This window comes from Delphinus delphis, chromosome 16, assembly GCF_949987515.2.
Source record: "Delphinus delphis chromosome 16, mDelDel1.2, whole genome shotgun sequence".
Classification (NCBI taxonomy): domain Eukaryota; kingdom Metazoa; phylum Chordata; class Mammalia; order Artiodactyla; family Delphinidae; genus Delphinus; species Delphinus delphis.
The window spans coordinates 85,046,739-85,067,826 of record NC_082698.1 but is presented as its reverse complement, the minus strand read 5'-3'; the positions used below and the strand labels follow the sequence as shown (position 1 = coordinate 85,067,826).

The following is a 21,088-nucleotide window of genomic DNA, read 5'->3' as shown; positions in this document are numbered from 1 at the left end:
CCTAAGTACCTAAGTCAGTGGGCCTCCCTGACAAGAGCTGCATAAGTTAAACTGTCAGCAAGTGTTTTTGCCGAAGTCAGTATGGCACCTGCTTTTATGGGCAGGGGAAGATGAATATTAAGACTATGCTTCTGGAATAAAATCTTTAAATGCAAACATGACTGCCACTGTAGACCTTTTAATCTAGCGATACTGTATTTCACTTCTGTTTTTGGAGAGATGCGTTGACTGGACCACACAGGTACGACTCAGGGATTATCTCAACTATTTAGATAAGATTTACTTGGGGACTTCCATGGCGGTCCAGTGGTTAAGACTCTGCACTTCTCCTGAAGAGAACGTGGGTTTGATCCCTGGTTGGGGAACTAAGACCCCACATGCCACATGGTGTGGCCAAAAAAAAAAAAAAGAAAAGAAAAAAGTAGACTTACTTAAAAAAAAAAAAAGATTTACTTGACTTTGGCAGGTGACAAAATCTAGGGTGTGGGATAAAGGAGGAAGAAGAAAAGACTGGCACATCCCAGATAGTGTTTATGTTAAGCATAGTGTATAAATGACCAAATAGTTTCAAACAATGCATGGCACTCTGTGTAAAACAGCCACTGTCTGTTGAATGTTTTCCATAAACCAGCACCGCAAAACGTCCTTTATTGCCCATAGTCCTTTACTGCCCAAAATGGACCTCACCTTGCAGCTTGGGTAAACATTTATACTCATAAAATAGAGCTTAGTGAGTCTCCCTTGATTAGGACCCTAACTCTGGGATCACATTTGCCACTGTTTTCTAGCACACGCTCTAAATGAGCAACAGTGTAAAATTTTACTTTGAATGTAAGCATACATATTGCTCCATAAGTAGAGAACATATCAGAAATTTAAAATTCCTTATGCCAAAATAACTTTCACACAGATAATTATACTTTTTTCAGTGTAATTTACACAAATACATCTGACTTTGAAAGAAACCCAGAACAGAAAGATTGAATTTACAAACACAGTGATTATAATTATGATTTTAAAGAAAAAATTTCCTTTTAAAAATAATTCACCTAAACATACAGTTAAATACCTTCCTTACTATATTATATATGAGCAACTATATATTGGCACACAGGTTAAGGTAGGGGAAGTTTAGTCACTGAAAATTAAAAACACATCAAAAAATAAATATATGTATATTTATAACTAAATAATTCAGAAAGGCTAAAAAATGAAGAGAAGTGAAATTATGCCCAGCACATGCAAATCAAAAAGGCAAGCGTTATGATCTTGATATTTGACAACTTAAGATTCAGGCCAGGAACATTGTGTGAACAACAAAACAATGAAAAAAGATATTTTTAATGCTAACAGCTACAATTCCCAATGAAATTATAATAGATATGAATTTATGTCCCCCAAAACACAGGTGCAACCTTCGTAAGAAAGAAACCACAAAATATTGACAAGGAGAGACAGACAGACAGACCCACTAACAATGGGTAACTTTAATAAACCACTCTGGTCAAAACAGATCAAGAAGAAAAATACAAATAAGGATTTAGAATATATAAACAGAAAAGAGTGTTATCTTATAGTTACATACTGAACTTTGTATTCTAATAAAACAGTATACACTTTCTTTTCAAGGCACATGAAATATTTATGAATATTGACTATTAAGTCACAACAAAAACGCCAAGCAACGTCATAATACAAACTTATTTCCTAATCCCACACAATAGACTATTAACGGATTAAAAAAAACTCAGTTGTGAACTTGTAACCTATGACTGAGAAGATTAGAGTTTACACACCAGAACTTGACATGTTACGGTCGTTCCTTTCATTGTATTACAGATGGTTTTGACTAACAACTTGGGTCTCAGGACTACTTTTCCAAAATATTTAAATGTACGAAAAATCTAAGCAACATACATGATATTTATCATGATCCACCTGGAATAATTTCGGGTTTACTTAACTCAACATGTAATTAATATGTGCAAAATGTGAGGGGCTGGTTCATGTGTGTGTTAACTCACATTTGCTCGTTTGTTCAGTTAATGAAGGTTTTCGGTTTTCTCTGTCAATGTATGAATTTGTGTGTAAGGGTTAGTTTGATGTTTCATTGTTCAGAGGAATGAGGGGTCAGTAAAATAACATAATCATGGGAGGAGTTTCCAACATTAGGATTTCTTTGATGTAATTTTAATAAATAAAAAGTTGCTTCCCAATATAACACTAAAATTTAGAAACTTTCTCCACATCCACACCTACTGCCTCATTGACCAGTGACCTCTTCCAACCATCACAAAAATTTACTAAAGTCCTTTCCTTACCGGCTTCTGTACGTAAATAATTCCATGAAAAATTCAACCATTAAAAGCAATCAGACTTTGAATTTCATCACCCACATAAACATTCTTCTGCTTCCCACTAGCTAGCTATTTTACATTTCGTAATGTTTATATGCATTTTTGTTTGTTTCTTCCTTTCAAGGGGACAGAGTCCATCTGAACGTGTCTGTATAGGGAAATGAGTACTGGTGACTAAAATACTTTGTTCAACACTTAAGAATTCAGTCTCAGCTGCAATCACAATCCTCACTGTTCAAGAAGAAACAAATTCCTGTTGTTAAATTTCCCGAGACTATCGCACCTCTTTCCAGCTGAGGGGAGGGGAGAGGAAGTGCACTGTCCTCACCGGGTAGGATACCACACAAAAAATGCATCCAGGATCCCTTTACGGCACAGAATGAGAGACAAAGTTCACACGGGGAACTTGGAATACGGTTTTCACACTAAGCTTTTCCCTTAAGAAGCCACATGCTGCATTACCCGATGGTTCTAGGAATGCAATCCCAGGTACCCGTGAGCCCAGTGTCACGAGCCATCTGATAAATGGCTGAAGTGCCGATCCTCCTACTCCGCTCACCCCAGCACTCTCAGACCCTCACTCACCTCAGAGGATAAAGACCGGACAGCATCTGCAGAGCGACCTCTTTGGGCTAAAATAGCACGTCAAGACACAAACGACTTTATAGAGTTCAGTTTTAAAATACAAACATGACTCCAGTTATCCAAGGGGCTTTCCCTTGCCCCCAAATAACAGTCCAAATCCCCACCCATCTCATGGATTATGCAAAAGATATATTTTCGCAAAAACAACAACAACAACAAAAAGACTAGCGTATGCAACCTCTCCATCACAAAGCTGCTGTGATTCATTATGTGCTCATAGCTGGGCCCCCGCGGCCCTGGGCCAGCAGTACCTTCAACAAGCACCCATGATTGTAAAGAAGAGACTCGGGTTACAGGGGAGGTGCCCGAGGGAGCTGCAGAGGGGACTGCAGGCCACACAGAGCTTACATCTGGGGGCAGAGGGGCAGCAAAAACAAACACAAACAAGACTTGATAGTAATTCAGACAGTATGTGCAGTGAAGGAAAGGAAGACCCACACCCAAAGCTCATTGCTTCAGAAAAGCCCCAGGTACTGGGTTTCTCCTTCCCACAGAAGTATAATTCAGAAGTCCAGTTGTGGAACAATGTCAAAAAATATAAGCTAAGTGCAACCTAAGGGTTTTTGCTGGGCCTGTAATGAAAGGCTTATAAATCATTTTACCTTGATTCAATAATCTACATGTGACTTAAAATGATGAGGTCTTTCTTTTTATAAGAAACTCTAAGTAATGAATTTATATTTTAAATTAAAACGTATTCTCAGCAACATGGATGAACCTGGAGATGATCATACTAAGTGAAGTAGATCAGAGAAAGACAAATACCATATGACATCACTTATATGTGGAATCTGAAAAAATGGTACAAATGAACCTACTTACAAAACAGAAACAGACTCACAGACATAGAAAACAAACTTATGGTTACCAAAGGGGAAGGGGGGGAGGGATAAATTAGGAGTTTGGGCTTATCAGATATACACCACTGTATATAAAATAAACAACAAGGTCCTACTGTACAGCACAGGGAACTATACTCAGTACCTTATAATAACCTATAATGGAAAAGAACCTAAAAATGTATATATGTATAACTGAATCACTTTGCTGTAGAGTTGAAACTAACACAACATTGTAAATCAACTATATTTCAATAAAAACTTTAAAAAGCAAAGTTTATCAGAAAAAAAGACAACTGCTATAAACACTAAAGCAACCACTAAAGAGAAAATTAAAAGTTCTATTGCCAATAAGCAAATAAAGGAGATCATTTGCATCTTTTAAAAATAATTCAATTAAAAACATGTTCTGACATTAAATTTCTGAAAGTAGGTTTCAATAAAAGTGTCTATATCTCACATGCACTTTTCTCCCCAACGAGGCCATATCAATGACAAGGTCACACCGATGACAAAGTCATGGAGCCCACTGGGTGGAGCCCACTTTCTTCTCAAATTTCTGACCCTTAGTGACTTCATTCAATGAAAACTGTTCACTAAGCCACCCAACAGCATTGACGACATTTTTAATGTCTTGATAACTATACTAAATGGATCTTAAAATTCCATACACCATATGAAGAAAACACTTAAATGTTAAAAAAATAAAAGAAGCATGAAGCAATTTCCAAGTGAACCTTGTAAACTTGAGTTTCATAAAGAAACCAGGCACTAGAAAACCTACTGGGAAAAAACAACACTGGCCACACTGAACCCAACTTCTGAGAATATTACAAAAATAAACAAAGGATTATGAATAGCCTTTCTTATTGTGGACAGAAAATGTTGCTGGCCAGTCCAGTGAACAATGAATGTGGCCATGAGCCACTGCAGCTGCCCACAGCAGTGCACCTCAGGGGACTTGAGGTGGAGAAAAATAGGACACTGGCCCAGACAGCTGAGGCACACATCAAAGGAATGATCCCCATAAGCCCAGACTCTGGCATCTTCCCATACACAGAAAAGCACTATAATCATTAACTTGAGATGTCTGTTTTTTGTGATTAGCAGTAATATTTTCATGTCTGACTACATGTGTTTTGTTTTGTTTTCTTTTCTTTTTCCAGCAAAAACTCCTATGTGCCCCGGTGCCTGCCTTACCTCTTCGGACAGTTCCTCAGAGTATCTGAGAGGCTGTTTCCCAGGCTCTAGTTCTCAGTAAGGTCCCCAAATAAAACTTAACTTGCAACTTGTAGGCTGTGCATTTTTCTTCAGTCAACATTATGGTAATTAATAGGCAAGTGAAAAAGCTTGCATCTTCAAGAAAGAAATTAGAAATTCTATTAAAAAAGAAACCTGGAGTCTGTAATCTACAACTTATTTGATAGAAATTTCATAAGAAAAACATTATTCAGTGGCAGACAGTGGGGTAAAAAACTGCTCCATGAGTAGGCTACCAGAATACTCAGGGAAAGAGTTACCACAAAACATTCTACAAAGTTCCAACAGTTCAGAAAGGGTATTTCCAGGATTTTTAAGTGTTCTTATACTTTACACTCAAAGCTAGAAACTAGCTCACCTTTCAAGAAAATAGTATGTCAAAGCAGGAAACAGAAGCCTCTGTCCGTGTACTTAGATTCTGCTCATGTCCATCACCAAGGTTCATTTCACCACCAAAGCCTAACTCCTTCCCTCCACCATCTTCCCTGCCACCAGGACCCACCAGCGACGCACGTGGAATGTGGGTGACACAAAGCACAGAGACGATAATAAGAAAGCACAAAGTTACAGGAGACCCCGGCCTTTAAAGACCCAAACAAACTGCTCTCCTTGCAGATAAAGCACCAGCCAAAGATGCAGCCACACTTAACTTCTAAGAGCTGCTATTACGCATAATTCTCATATTTGTCTCCATTCAGAAAAGAGAAATGGACACAGCCCAGTATTAACTCAGCATTTCAGTAATACTGATGGAAAACCCAAGCTAAGAACAATCGAATCTGCCACGGTTACTTGCCCCCTGAACCTGAACCCCCATTTCTCGCCTCCTACCTCTCACTTGAGAATTCCACCACAGGGCACAGCTCCTTCATTCTTCTCCCTCTGCTGTCTCCTGGGCAAGGCTTGTAGTGGAACCCCCCAAAGCCACGAAGGAGGAAAAAGACCTTCACATCCTCCTGGCTCCCTGGGTGGCCAATCTGGAGTTTCAAACACTCCCAAAGCCTGAAAACACACCTCATCCCCTAAGGATCCCAGGAAGGGGAGGACAAATACTGATTATGTGTGTGTGCTCATGTGCACGCATGTGTGAAGGTGTGTGTATCTGTGTGTGTTTGTGTGTGAACGTGTATGCACGTGTTTAGAGGAAATAACTCATTTAATAGCCCTTTTTACTAGTGAGGAAAGTGAGGAACAGAGATGAAGAAATTTTCCCAGGTTTACTTACCTAACCAGTGGCAGGGCTGAGATCCAAATCTGTCTTTGACTGGGTGGCTTAAACAACCGGAATTCAGGTCTCAAGGTTCTGGAGACTGGAACTGGGGCAGATTTTCTTCCTGGCTCACAGAGTCCTGGTCTCTCCTCCTCTTCTTATTAGGATGCTAATCCCATCATGGGGGTTCTGCCCTCTTGACCTCATCTAAACCTGAGTATGTCCCAAAGTCCCCACTAAATACCATCACATTTGAGGTTAGGACTTCAACGCAGGAATGGGGGTGGGGTGGGATGGGTTGGGGCATGAACATTCAGTCCATAACAGAATCCAGGGAGCCTGGCCCCAGAACTCACGCCCTCATCGTTGCTAGACTACACTAGAAAGTAGAGGGAAACTGAGGGAAGCAAAGACACTGAGAAGAAATAATATGCTTAGACAGTGAGTCTGAATGAAAGCAGGCACCCCCAAGGACCACACTAGGGGGATATCCTGTATTTCTCTACATACTCTCTGAGCAACTGGTACCTAAAAGAGAGACACAGAAATTTCCACCTTTATGTACCACCAGACTTACAATAATCACAATATGCTTCAGTTATTTGATAACCTTAGCCCAGATTGCTTTTCCTATAAAAATTTTGTTTGGTTCAATCAAGAACAAGCAACTCCACTAATTAATAATTTTCTTTAAAATATTTTTACTCAATTTACAGATGTGAAAAAAGATCCACAACTTCATTTCTCTAAGGAACAGAGTCAATAAGCAAACAAGGGAATTTGTATAAAATGACACTTAAAGCAAGAAACCAAATTTGCTAAATTTATATTGTGCTAAGTTTTAAAACTCCATATTGGTAGGAAAAAGTGTTATGTACTCCTGCCAGTTCTGTTTTTGCATATTATTAGATAACACAGGTCCTCACTCTGAAACAAGCTAACATGAACTCGGAGTCAGGGGGACAGATGCCCTTATTAAGGGGAAGTCACGGACACACTTGATCTATAAGCCTCAATTCCCTTCACTGCAACATGGAAATTTACCCCCTTCCTCTGGACCATTTTACACAACTATCAGTAATAATCGGGGGAGGGGGTGGGGGTAAAATTCAAACCAATACTGAGTGCGTCTCTTTGGATCCTGATAGAAAGGTTTCAGAATGTGTATCCTGCTTGTCAAGAGCAATTATCTTTCTAAGCACCTGCTGCCTTATGTAATTCCTTCCTATACAGTTATCAGGAAGAGGCTTCTCAGCTCTGAGCCCCTTTGAGCCAGTGACCGAAGAGCAAAAGATGAGCAACATGATGCGGTTCCAATGAGGGGTGAGAGACAGACAGACGTCACTGGAATTTCTGATTTAAATCTAAAACATGTTATTGTCCTTGTAAAGTATCCTTAACTACATTTATTTATTTATTATTATTATATATATATATTTTTTTGCGGTACGTGGGCCTCTCACTGTTGTGGCCTCTCCCGTTGCGGAGCACAGGCTCCGGACGCGCAGGCTCAGCGGCCATGGCTCACGGGCCCAGCCGCTCCGCAGCATGCGGTATCCGTCCGGACCAGGGCACAAACCCCTGTTCCCCACATCGGCAGGCGGACTCTCAACCACTGCACCACCAAGGAAACCCCTTAACTACATTTTTTTTTAAATTTTTTTAAAAAGTGCTTGAAAAGCAATTATTAGGCTTAGAGACCGAAAACAAAAACAACCATGGTTTCATTTACCTTATCAACTATATTTCTAACAGAATACTAGTTAGTTTTACTTAATTAACCCCTTTAATTTCAAGTCACATAATTTTGATAAATCGCGTTTGAAAGGGATAGAAATTTCAACAAGGACACAATTTAGTATTCACTGCCCTCGGCTCACAATACCAGCAGGCTTTAAATAGGACAGACATTCAAAAGAGGGAAGAAACCTGGGCCTTATCAGCCTGGGGCGGCTACTCCTGGGTGGACAGTGACACTTGTTTCCACGGGTGGGGCCATCAAACACTTTCTTAGGTGCCCCTTGCTACTGTATCTGTAATCGATGTTGACATACGTGTACCAAGGGAATGTAACAGGGTACGTGAGCCACTTAAGGGTTCAGTACTTGGGGCACCTGCACCTCAGGGTGGTGGTGGTGCCCCTGTGGCCTATAAGAAGGCCACACTCCAGAGGCAGCTCCTGCAAGGTCCTCAGCCCTCCGATAGATGAGGCTTGCACGTTTGTACACGAATACGTGAAACTAAGGGTATACAAGGTCTCTGGATTAGCTGAAATCCCTTAGACATGCCCCAGCCACCTCCGTCCACAGGCTGAGCACGAGACACCCCGCAGAGTGAGTCTACAGCTGGGGTCCTTAAGGAGGCCACCCAAGGCTTTGTCCCGAAAAGCCCTGGTTGTGGCCCTGGCTCCGCTGGATTTCCAGCGTCTCCAGCATACCGAGGGCAAAAGATCGCTCCCTCTGTGATGGGTCTGTATCGGTGCAGAGCAAACCTTTCAGGCAAGATATTGGTGAGAGGACCTCCAACCACCGAAAGCTAGACAACCTCAGGGTTACAGTAACCCTACTGGCCAGGGTTTAATAAATATCTAAACAAGAGAGAATTAGATCAGAAACTGCTTCGTTTGATCTGGTGGCAGGGTCACCTTACTACTTGTGTGCCTGCAAAATGTCCCCTTAGCACTTGTTGTCCAGGCGGTATTATTAATGGCACCCCTTCCACTCTCAAAGGTATCCCAGTCTGGATGATGAGCCACGTGGACCTTCTACCCAGTAGTGAGACTGGAGATGGGGGGTCGGGGGGGGAAGCTGAGCCCTATGAAACTCAGAATTCTTTTACAGCTACTATGATCTACCAAAATGGACCTAAGAGTTGCGAAGACCACACTGACTCCTTATGGGTCAAAAGTTATACAGAAAATTCAATTTATTTTCACTAAACTACAAATCTGTAGATACTCTCATAATACCAATTTCTGGGAATAATACTAGATTATTTAAAGGAATCCTCCTGTTGAGAACAAATAAAAATGCTGGATAAAATATATTTGTAAAATATCTTAAAGTCTTCAAAGAGCTGATGAGATAGGAATTAGGATTCTAATCAAAAGGCAAGAGAAAGCCCTGAGAGAGGAGCTCGCTCAGAGCCTGTCTTTGCCCTGCTTGACCCAACAAATCTGAACTTCGTGCTGACAGTTTCTGGGGCCCGGGGCTAAATACAAAAGCTCAGGGCCCACCCAAAGTACAGATTCTAGACCCTCTTGACAATAAACTGGGACTCGAACGGCTACACACAGGGAAATCAACTCCTGCAGTGATGGACAGTTAGCCCTGCCTGACGGGGCCTCTGGAGGCTGATTTAAGGAGATCCTAAACGCAGATTTGCTCAGACCCCCAGCACAGACTAGGGCAAATCTCTGAAAAGTACCTTCATCCTAGAGTTTAAATTATTCTAAACCCTTGGAGTGGGAGTTTTCAGAAGTGCACACCATTTTCACCCTTCCCATCTAAAAATTGTTACAATATGCAGGATAATTTAGAGTTTACCAGGCACGTTCACAACTGCATCACAGCAGCTCAGGCCTCCATCATAAGCGCCACACACACACACACACACACACACACACACACATACGGTGACAAGAGGAGGATCAGACCTTTGGCACCTATGACCCAAACCTCCCATTCTAATTACTCCAATGCGGCACTTTACAATAGAAATATTACAAAGGAAACTCAGCTCTAAGCTTTCCTAGAGTTATCTGACAGGGAAGAAGACAGAGAAGAAAATCCCTGCAGTTTTTTACCATCTTACACATGCTTTGTTTTTGAGATGCCAGTGCTGGTTGTAGGAAAAGCACAGTCTTCAAGGAGCAGCATGTGCTGATGGGAGAGGAGGAGTAGTTAGTGAGGAGGGCTGAGGGCAGGTCAGTCTGTCCTATTAACAAGCTGCGCTATATACACTACCAAACGCAAAATAGATGGCTAGTGGGAAGCAGCCGCATAGCACAGGGATATCAGCTCGGTGCTTTGTGACCACCTAGAGGGGTGGGATAGGGAAGGTGGGAGGGAGACGCAAGAGGGAGGGGATATGGGGATATATGTATACATATAGCTGATTCACTTTGTTATAAAGCAGAAACTAACACACCATTGTAAAGCAATTATACTCCAAAAAAGATGTTTAAAAAACAAAAACAAAAAAATTCTCAGTAAACTAGGTATTCAAAGAAAACTTAATTTAATAAAGACTCGGAAGACCACAATGAAAAAAATAAAATAAAATAAAACAAGCTGCGTGACATTGAGCAAAAGACACAACCACTGAAAGAGCTTAGTTTGCTCTTGTATAAGGTGACCCCGGAGGTCTGGTTACATCCTGTGGCCACTTTCACATCCAAACCAATTGATGTTTACACTTCCGTGGACTTCTCAGTGGAGGCACATCCTGACAGAAGTCAGTTCTACTATGGAGGCCACAAGTGATTTGCTCACGGACACCGCAATCTCGACAACACACAGCAGACTCGGGCTTCTGGCACCGAAAGGCGCACACACACACACACACACACACACACACACACACACACACACGTTAGTCGACTCCTTTGCTCAGAAGGTTCTCATTACTAACTCAACCCAGGCAATATCCGATTGAAGGAAAGGACCATAGCATTAATTTCAGATTTCATTCCATGGCTTGACTGGGCTACATCTGCCAGCTTTAGAAAAGCAAATGTTTCTTGTTGCCGGCCTTGGCGTCCTGTTCTATGACAACGACCCCCAATGCTTCCACTTGAGAAAGCCTCCTCACCACCAAAGCAGCTTAATAAAAATTTAAATTGTGATTGTGCTACTCACGGATTGACAGGGCAGGACAAGCTTGTGCTATTTATGAATTATTCCACACATTATTTTAAGCCTACCAAATAGAATCCACATTCACACGGGGGTAAGCTGGAAAGCCAGGTAAATGTTTTCATGATTTTTAAACCATATTTTGTTAACAGGTAAACATATTCCATTGGATAATTTAATCTGCTTTAAATCTATTCTAAGGCTCTGAACAGCTTAGGGGACATTTTGAATATAAATTTAATTCCTCTATTCACCTTTGGGCAATATCTTTCAGCACAAGTGTGATAGGACAATATAGCATAGGGATGCCTGTCAATAGTAAAGTATTAAAATACTGACATGAAAGCCATTTTAAAAATGGTAAAAATCACCCTATTTCCAAATATAGAAAATATTTTATAAGCCTGGTTAAAGATATAAATTAAAACAACACCATAAAGAATAACAAAATATCATGCTATTACTGCTTCCATGCGTCTGGATCACCAACAATAACATAAACAGGTAAGAATAACTTGAAATTATCTTTGATGCTTATTACAAAAATAATTCGGTCCCCGTATGTGGAGAGAAGCCTGGCGGTTACACGCTCGTCATCCCAAGGAACTGAAAAAAGAGGGGCCAGTTGTCCAGCCTAAAAAGTTACACATAATAAAGCTGCTTGAGTGATTCTTTCAGCATCTCACAGCCTCTCGGAACAGGAGGATGAAGAGAATACGTCCCATCACTTACTCAATGCTTTAAAGGCACTGAGACAAGTGGTCATGCAGCCTCTTCAACAGTTTTGAGTTTTCATTTAATCACTATACACAGTAATCCAGTCTACTCTTCCACGTCTCTAATCATAAGGACATTTTAAAAACAACAACAATCAAAACATGCTTTCATGTAACTCGTACACTGGTTTTAGCTGATCTATTAGAAAATCTTAGGTTTATTCCTCTTCTTTATGTTAGCTCAGCAAACATCTGAGATTCCCTCTCAGCATATTTTCCTCTCCTGTGGACTATCCTCCCCAGGTATCGTCAGGGGCTGAGGCACGGCCCACATCTGGATCTCACCAGTGTTCACCAGTCCCTCTTTGGACATGGCACAGAGAAGTCAAATCAGGTACAGAGCACAGTGGGACTAGTATTTCTCATGAGTCAAAAATTAAATATTTGCTAATGCACACTAAACATGTCACATGAGAATCATGCTCTTAGCAAGATACAGAAATAACACAGAAGCCAAATTACTCGTAACCTTTCCAGAAACAATCATGGTAGAAAGTTTGGTAGCAGTTACAGGAAACATACTCATCTTAATCTACACAGAGAGTCTAAGTATGAAATAATTTTACCACTAAGCAGCACATCCTTTGGCCCAAATTTGAGTATTCAAAAGCTGAATTTTTATTTTTCACTTACCATGTTGTATATCTTTCATATCTAAGTGAAGGCTAGACATCAATATTCCAACTGCTTGTGACCTTTTGTTGCTTAGTAACTTGACAACCTGTTCAAGAAAGAAAGGAAAAGGGAGAAATGTTATTTGAACTCAGTGATAGGCTTAAGAGCATGTTATTTTTATCCTAAATGAAGAACAAATAACTTAGAACAGCTAAAGTACCAGAACTGATGTGAACAAGCTTTTGGGTTTTGCTTCTCCTGTCTTCAAAAGCCCTGCCTTTGCCCTGTTGTTCACCAGCAGCCTCAGCATCAGGTTCTTTACCTGCCTTGTAAGAGCCTGATCTGCCATCACTGAAATTTCTAACCATCTAGGAAGTTAGTTTGGTCTCTGTAAAATAACAGTTACACACCTGATCATTTGCAGCCTGAGATTTAAAAAGTGTTCTTTGTTTTTAAATGCAGAACCTTGAAACACTGGCCAATAAGTAAAGGGAAAAAATAAAAGTACGCAGAGAATCTGTTAGATCAGATTAGTTTGACCACAAAATAGAAAATGTGCTTTTATGAAGGTTTTTTAGAAAGCTCACTATTTTACTGGCATTTGCTCTCGTTTTGCATTTGGCCCACATTTTGGAAGGAACCTTCCAACTAATTAATTGTGATACAATCATCAAATCTAACGGGCTGTGTTAGCTCAATCTCAAATCCTTCCAGAGAGTCCGGAAGAGTCAATCCACACAACCCATGAGAAGTTTCCTAACACAGATGTAGGCAGGTTTAAATTATGTTTTCTAGACTATAACACATCACTGATAAATCCTGCTTATGACACTATTATCTCAGATAACTGATCTTACGTAGAGTAGCAATTTCTACTTACTCTCAGCATTTTGTTATAAATTTGCTTAGAAAAACACTGGAGGAAAAGAAAAATGTTAAGGTCAAATTCCAGAAGTGACAGCTGCCCTAAGTTGATCAATTAGGAAACTAATAAAATAATCATGCCCAGCTGTCAAACAAATCACAGTGTAAGATAATATTCTCAACAGGAATAAGAGCATTCTTGGTTCCCTATCAGGGAAACGGGTGGAGAAAAAGACAAATCCCTTCCAGGAGAACCAACCGCAAAAACCCCACAGTCATTTCTGAAAGCTTCCTGAGGAAAGGGACATTAACACCCCACAAGAAGCAGTGCCTCCTAATAGGAAAGACATAGAAACTGATTCTCAGTTTGCTCTTTAAACACTTTATTTAATTCAGCTTAGAACTTGAATTTGAATCCATTCATACCTAAACTATTTTTATCAATAACAATTTCCTCTTCCGAGCTGAAAAAATAGAAACTTAATTTCAGAAAAGCAGAAGGCATGTATTCTGTTCTAAAAATGTTTCTAACTTCAAATAAATAGAATCTGGGTCTCATCTGTGCTACGCTGAAAAAACTGCTTTTCCTAAGGTTTCCTATCTCCCCCCACCCCACTCCCCGCCGGTTCCTAATTACAATGAGCACATCTGCATCCGTATGTCGTCTGACCTTCCTGCTGTGCTGACATGTTTATTACACCCTTATAAAAATTCTGGTGAAAATTAATTTCTAACCCTCAATTAAAACTGGCGTCTGGAAGGCCTGCACAGGGAGCTCTCACGTCTACCACTGGGGGTCAATCACCCAAACGGGAAGAGAGGGTTCTCGCACCTCCAACGCGAAGGAGTCTCTACTTCCCCGGCAGGAGGAAGGGAGATGTTCTTACCGCCCAGCAACAAGCTCGGCCAATGGAAAAATGTCACAGCTCAGCCAATGAGAAACCTGAACTCCCACTTTCCTCCAATGAACTTTTATAGAGGAGAGCCCCGCCCACTGCCCCTTTTCTCTATAAAAGCTCCTGCCCTTTGTTCTCCGCATTTCCCTGTGGTCAAAAGCTTGAATTTATTTCCCCAATTACAATTCCCCTGGTTATTACCAAATAAACTCATGCTGCTGAGAAAACTGGCTATTTTATTTTTAAAGTTGACCCTCTGTACTCCAGGATTCCTGCCAGTCTGGCTCAGGCTTTTTTAAGGTGAACTATTCTGATTTCACATTAAATATTGGCATATCCCAGAGTTCTGCTCTCAGCTCCATATTCTCTTCAATGTATGACCTATATTTTCTCCTCCATCAACATGTATGCCTGCACTTATATAACTGTGTTCTTTTAACAGCATCTTAACCTCAGCAGTATCCTATTTTTCTAACAAATATCTCCACTTCAATTACCCACATAAACCTCCATCTGACATGTCTAATACCAAACTTGTCATCAAGCCCACCCCAAAAACCTACTCAGCTTCTCCTCTTTTATTCCATATGTTGAGATCATGCACCACGATTTTCAGTCCACCATCAAAGTTAGAAATCCAGAAATCATTCTAGATCCAACCCCCTCTCCTTCACCTGCATGTTCTGGTCTGACAAGTCCTGTCAGTTGTAAGTCTGCTCTATCCTTGAAATCTACCCCTTCCTCCCTAAATCTACTGTCAGCATTTACTTCTGTATTATAACTTGCAGAGATCAATGCAAAGGATCCTAACCAGACTTCCCAGTTCTAGTCCAGTGGTTCCCAAGGTGTATTTCCTGCAAGAGAGGGCACCATAATCACCTGGGAACTTATTAAAGATGCAAAATCTCTGTCAGAAAGCTGTTAGTTAGAAGATCTAGCCAAAGAAAGACTCAATCAGCATTTTAAAAAGCCTTCCAGGTGATTATAGAATAAACAACGATTCTCATGTCTTCCCATCCATTCTCCAGTATTATCTCTAAAAGTGCCGCTATTTGCATGTCACTCCCTTGCCTTTTAAACCTGAGAGGCTCATAAATAAGGGTAGGTCACATAGCCTCTTCACAGACTGTTTCACAGTTCATACCTGAAACTTGCTTTTCCTCTTATAATTGAAATGGACTTGACTACAAACTGTATGTTACATTTAAATGCCAAAGATTATAGACAGGAATAATAATTATTGATCACCTTCCAAAAAGCATACATACAGGAGAGAACACATGTCTAAAAGGATCAGTTCCTCCACAGTTCCCCAGAGTTATTCAACCTAATATAAAGAAACCACCATCATCACTTCTCTCTCTCTCTCTCTCTCTCTCTCTCTCTCCCCCCCCTTTAATACACTGAATAACAAGAACTTGAAGCTATCAAACTATAACATTTTAAGAATCCAGTGACCATATATATAATGGAGATGAAGGAGTTGACTCTTACAAAATGATCTTAAAATGCTTAGATGAAAAGCAGAAAATACAGATTTAGCAAATTTGAATATTCCAGAAGGCAATCTACAGATTCAGTGCAATCCGTGTCAAAATGCTACAGTCATTTTTCACAGAAATAGAATAAATAAGGCTAAATCTGCATGGAAACACAAAAGATTCCAAATAGCCAAAAACATCTTTAGAAAGAACAAAGCTGGAGGTATCACACTCCTTGATTTCAAGCTACACAACAAAGCTACCATAATCAAAACAGTATTGTACTGGAATAAAAAAACAGACACACAGATCCACAGAACAGAATAGAGAATCCAAAGATAAACCTGAGTTTATATGGTCAAATTCATCTACAACAAAGGAGGCAAAAATATACAGTGGAGAAAAGACAGTCTCTTCAATAAATGATGTTGGGAAAACTGAACAGCTACATGTAAAAGAATCAAAGTGGATTACTTTCTCACACCACATTCAAAAATAAACTCAAATGGATAAAGACATAAATATAAGACTGGAAACCATAAAACTATAAGAAAACACAGGCAATATGCTCTTTGACATCAGTCTTAGCAATAGTTTTTTGAATATGTCACCTCAGGTAAGAAAAGCAAAAGCAAAACTAAACAAATGGGACTACGTCAAACTAAAAACCTTTTTCACAGTGAAGGAAACTAAGAACAACAACAACAAAAGGCAGCCTAATTGAATGGATGAAGATACATCCAAACAATGTATCTGATAAGGAGTTAATATCCAAAATATACAAAGAACTCATACAACTCAACAATAAAAAACAAAAAACAAGGGACTTCCCTGGTGGCGCAGTGGTTAAGAATCCATCTGCCAATGCTGGAGACATAGGTTCAAGCCCTGGTCTGGGAAGATCCCACATGCCATGGAGCACTAAGGCCATGCACCACAACAACTGAGCCTGAGCTTTAGAGTCCACAAGCCACAACTACTGAGCCCGTGAGCCACAACTACTGAAGCTTGCACACCTACAGCCCATGCTCCACAACAAAAGAAGCCACGGCAATGAGAAGCCCGCACACCACAATGAAGAGTAGAGAGCTGCCTCAACTAGAGAAAGCCCATGTGCAGCAACAAAAACCCAACACAGCCAAAAATACATAAATAAATAAATTTATTTAAAAACAAAACAAAACAAACAAAAAAACACCAACCAAACAACCTGATTAAAACATGGGCAAAAGACCAGAATAGACATTTTTCCAAAGAAGACATACAGATGGCCCCGAGACACATGAAAAATGCTCAACATCACTAATCATTAGGGAAATGCAAATCAAAACCATAATAAGATAACATCTCACACCTGTCAGAATGGCTATAAAGTCTGCTGTTATTTACTGTCAGTTTCTCCCTTTTTGTCTGTTAATATTTTCTTCATGTATTTACATGGACCTACGTTGGGTGCATATACACTTACAATTGTTGTAACTTCTTGGATTGATCCCTTGATCACTATTTAATGTCATTCTTTATCTATTGTTACAGTCTTCATTTTAGTCTATTTTGTCTGGTATAAGTATTAGTACCCCAGCTTTCTTTTCATTTCCATTTGTACAGAATACTTGTTACTCCCCTCACTTTCAGGCTGTGTGTGTCTTTAGATCTGAAATGAGTCTCTTGTAGGTAACATATATATGGGCCCAGTTTGTGTATCCACTCAGCCAATCTATGTCTTTTGATTGGAGCACTTAGTCCATGTACATTTAAAGTAATTATTGATAGATATGTACTTATTGCCATTTTGTTAATTGTTTTTTTAATTAATTTTCATTGGACTATAGTTGCTTTACAATGTTGTATTAGTTTCTACTATACAGCAAAGTGAATCAGCTACACATATACATATACCCCCTCTTTTTTGGATTTCCTTCCCATTTACGTCACCACAGAGTATTGAGTAGAGTTCCCAGTGCTATACAGTAGGTTCTCATTACTTATCTATTTCATACATAGTAGTGTATATGTCAATCCCAATCTCCCTTATTAATTGTTTTTATAATTCTTTTTTGTTCCTTTCTTTCTTTGTTCACTTCCCTTGTGATGTGATAACTATCTTATGTTTGGATACCTTTCTCATTTTTTGTGTGTTATCTAGTATAGATTTTTGGGTTGTGGTAACCATGAGGTTTATATACAACAATAACAATTTTTCTCTCTCTCTCTGTATATATTATATATATAAAATATATACACATATATATGTGTATATGTGTGTGTTTATTTTATTTTTTAATTTGTTTTTATTGAAGTATAGTTGCTATTCAATATTATATAAGTTACAGGTGTACAATACAGTGATTCCCAATTTTTAAAGGTTATGCTCCATTTGTAGTCACTATAAAATATTGGCTATATTCCCCATGTTGTACAATATATCCTTGTAGCTTATTTCATACCTATAGTTTGTACCTCTTATTCCCTTACCCCTTTATTGACCCTCTCCCCTTCCCTCTGCCCACTGGTAATCATTAGTATGTTCTCTATATCTGTGAGTCTGCTTCTTTTTTATTATATTCACTAGTTTCTTGTGTTTCTTAGATTCCACATAAAAGTGATATCATACAGTATTTGTCTTTCCCTGTCTGATTCATTTCACCTAGCATAATGCCCTCCAAGTCCATTCATGTTGCTGCAAATGGCATTATTTCATTCTTTTTTATGGCTGAGTAGTATTCCATTTTATATATATATATATAATATATATATAATATATAATATATATATTATATATATATATAATATATATATATATATATACACACACACACACAGAGAGAGAGAGAGAGAGAGACATCTAGAAATGTGACACATATATATATGTCACATCTTCTTTATCCATTCATCTGTTGATGGGCACTTAGGTTGCTTCCATATCCTAGCTATTGCAAACAATGCTGCTATGAACACTGCAGAGCATGTATCTTTTCAAATTAGCATATTTGGGTTTCTTTGGACATATACCCAGGAGTGGAACTGCTTGGTCATATGGTAGTTCCATTTTTAGTTTTTTTGAGAAGCCTCCATATTGTTTTCCACAGTGGCTGCACCAGTTTACATTCCCACCAACAGTGTACAAGGGTTCTCTTTTCTCTACATCCTCGCCAACATTTGTTATTTGTGTTCCTTTTGATGATAACCATTCTGACAGGTGTGAGATGATATCTCACTGTGGATTTGATTTGCATTACTCTGATAATTAACCATGTTGAGCATTTTAATCTACCTGTTGGCCTTATTTGGAAAAATATCTATTCAGGTCTTCTGACCATTCTTTAATCAGGTTGTTTTTTTAATGTTGAGCTGTATGAGCTATTTATATACATTGGATATTAATCCCTTATGGGTCATATCATTTGCAAATATTTTCTCCCATTCAGTACGTTCTCTTTTCGTTTGGTTGATGGTTTCTTTTGCTGTACAAAAGGTTTTAAGTTTAATTAGGTCCCACCTGTTTATGTTTGCTTATATTTCCTTTGCTTTGGGAGACAGATCCAAAAACAATATTGCTAAGGCCAATGTGCAAGAGTGTTCTGCCTATGTTTTCCTCTAGTTTTAGAATATCAATCTTACATTTAGGTCTTTATCCATTTTGAGCTTATTTTTGTCTATGGTGTTAGAGAATGTTCTAATTTCATTCTTTTCCATGTAGTTGTCCAGTTTTCCAGCACCACTTATTGAAGAGACTGCCTTATCACCACTGGGTATTCTTAACTCCTTTGTGGTAGATTAATTGACCGTAAGTACATGGGTTTCTTACTGGGCTTTCTATCCTGTTCAATTTATCCAAGTGTCTGTTTCTGTGCCAATACCATACTGTTTTGATTACTGTAGCTTTTTAGTTATACGTGATTATTTTAAATTTCTGATCTCTTAATTCAAATATCTTTTAGCAATCCTGCATTTTTACTTCCCCCACCAAGTTTACTGTTTTTTTTTTTTTAAGTTTACTGTTTTTGACATCATATTTTACATGTTTCTGTAACTACTTATTGTGGATGCAGATGATTTTACTATTTCTGTCTTTTAACCTCTCTACTAATTTTGATCTATTACCTTTAATGTATATTTGCCTTCATCAATGAGATTTTCCTTTTTGCAATTTTCGTATTTCTAGTTGTGGCCTTTCTAGAAAAGTCCCTTTAGCATTTCTTGTAAAGCTGGTTTGGTGGTGCTGAACTGTCTTAGCTTTCGTTTGTCTGCAGAACTCTTTATATCTCCTTTGAATCTGAATGATGGACTTCCCTGGTACCATATTCTTGGTTGTAGGTTTTTTTCCTCACACTGCTTTAAATATATCATGCCACTTCCTCTGGCCTGCCGTTTCGGCTAAAAGTCAGGTGATAGCCTCATGGGAGTCCCCGTGTATGAACTAGTTGCTTTTCCCTTGCTGCTTTTAATATTCTCTATTTTAATTTTTGCCATTTTAATTACAATGTGTAGACATCTTTGGGTTGATCTTATTTGGGACTCTCTGTGTTTCCTGGACCTGGATGTCACCTTTCTTTCACAGGTTAGGGAACTTTTCAGCCAATAGGTTTTCAAATAACTTCTCTGTCCCTTTATTCCTCTCTACTCCTCCTGGGGCCCCTATAAAGTGAGAATCAGGATGCTTGATGTTGTTCCAGAAGTCTCTCAAACTCTCATTTTACAAGTTTTTTTTCTTTTTTCTATTCTGTTTGAGCAATTTCCACTATTTGGTATCCCGGTTTGCTGATTCATTCCTCTGTATCATCTAAGTTACTATGGATTCCTTCCAGTGTATTTTAAATTGCAGTTATTTTATTCTTCAGCTCTTTGGTTAGTTATACTTTCTAACTCTTTCCTAGAAACTTCTAACTTCTTACAGGGTTCATCCATTCTTCTCCCAAGTTCTTTGATCATCTTTACCTTCATTATCTTGAAGAGAGGTTGATTATCTCCACCCGACTTAGTCCTTCTTCTGGGGTTACATCTTGTTCCTTCATTGGAAACATGTTCCTCTGTCACCTCATTTTTCCTAATTCTCTTTTCATTTCTATATATTTGGTGGTTGGTTACATTTCCCGATGTTGGAGAAGTGGACTTAAGCAGGAAACATACTCCCCTAAATGCTCCAGGGGTGCCCCCTCAGTGGGTCATGTGGGTGCTTTTGTTGTGGGGGACTGACTGCTGTGGGGGCACTGGTAGGTGAAGTTGCACCCTGGCCCATTTGGTTGCCAGGCCCTGCCTAGTGTGGAGGCTGCACCTGCTGTTGATCAG

General features: G+C 39.3%; 1 protein-coding gene across 1 annotated transcript in view; it reads right to left on the bottom strand.

Annotated features, from left to right (window-relative positions):
* LOC132439500 (formin-2-like) overlaps positions 1-21,088 on the bottom strand; it is a 313,506-nt gene that overhangs the window by 122,871 nt on the left and 169,547 nt on the right. Inside the window, exon 7 of the mRNA XM_060033791.1 lies at positions 12,577-12,664. Coding sequence (XP_059889774.1) covers positions 12,577-12,664 — 88 coding nt within the window. The remainder of the gene's footprint in view (positions 1-12,576; positions 12,665-21,088) is intronic.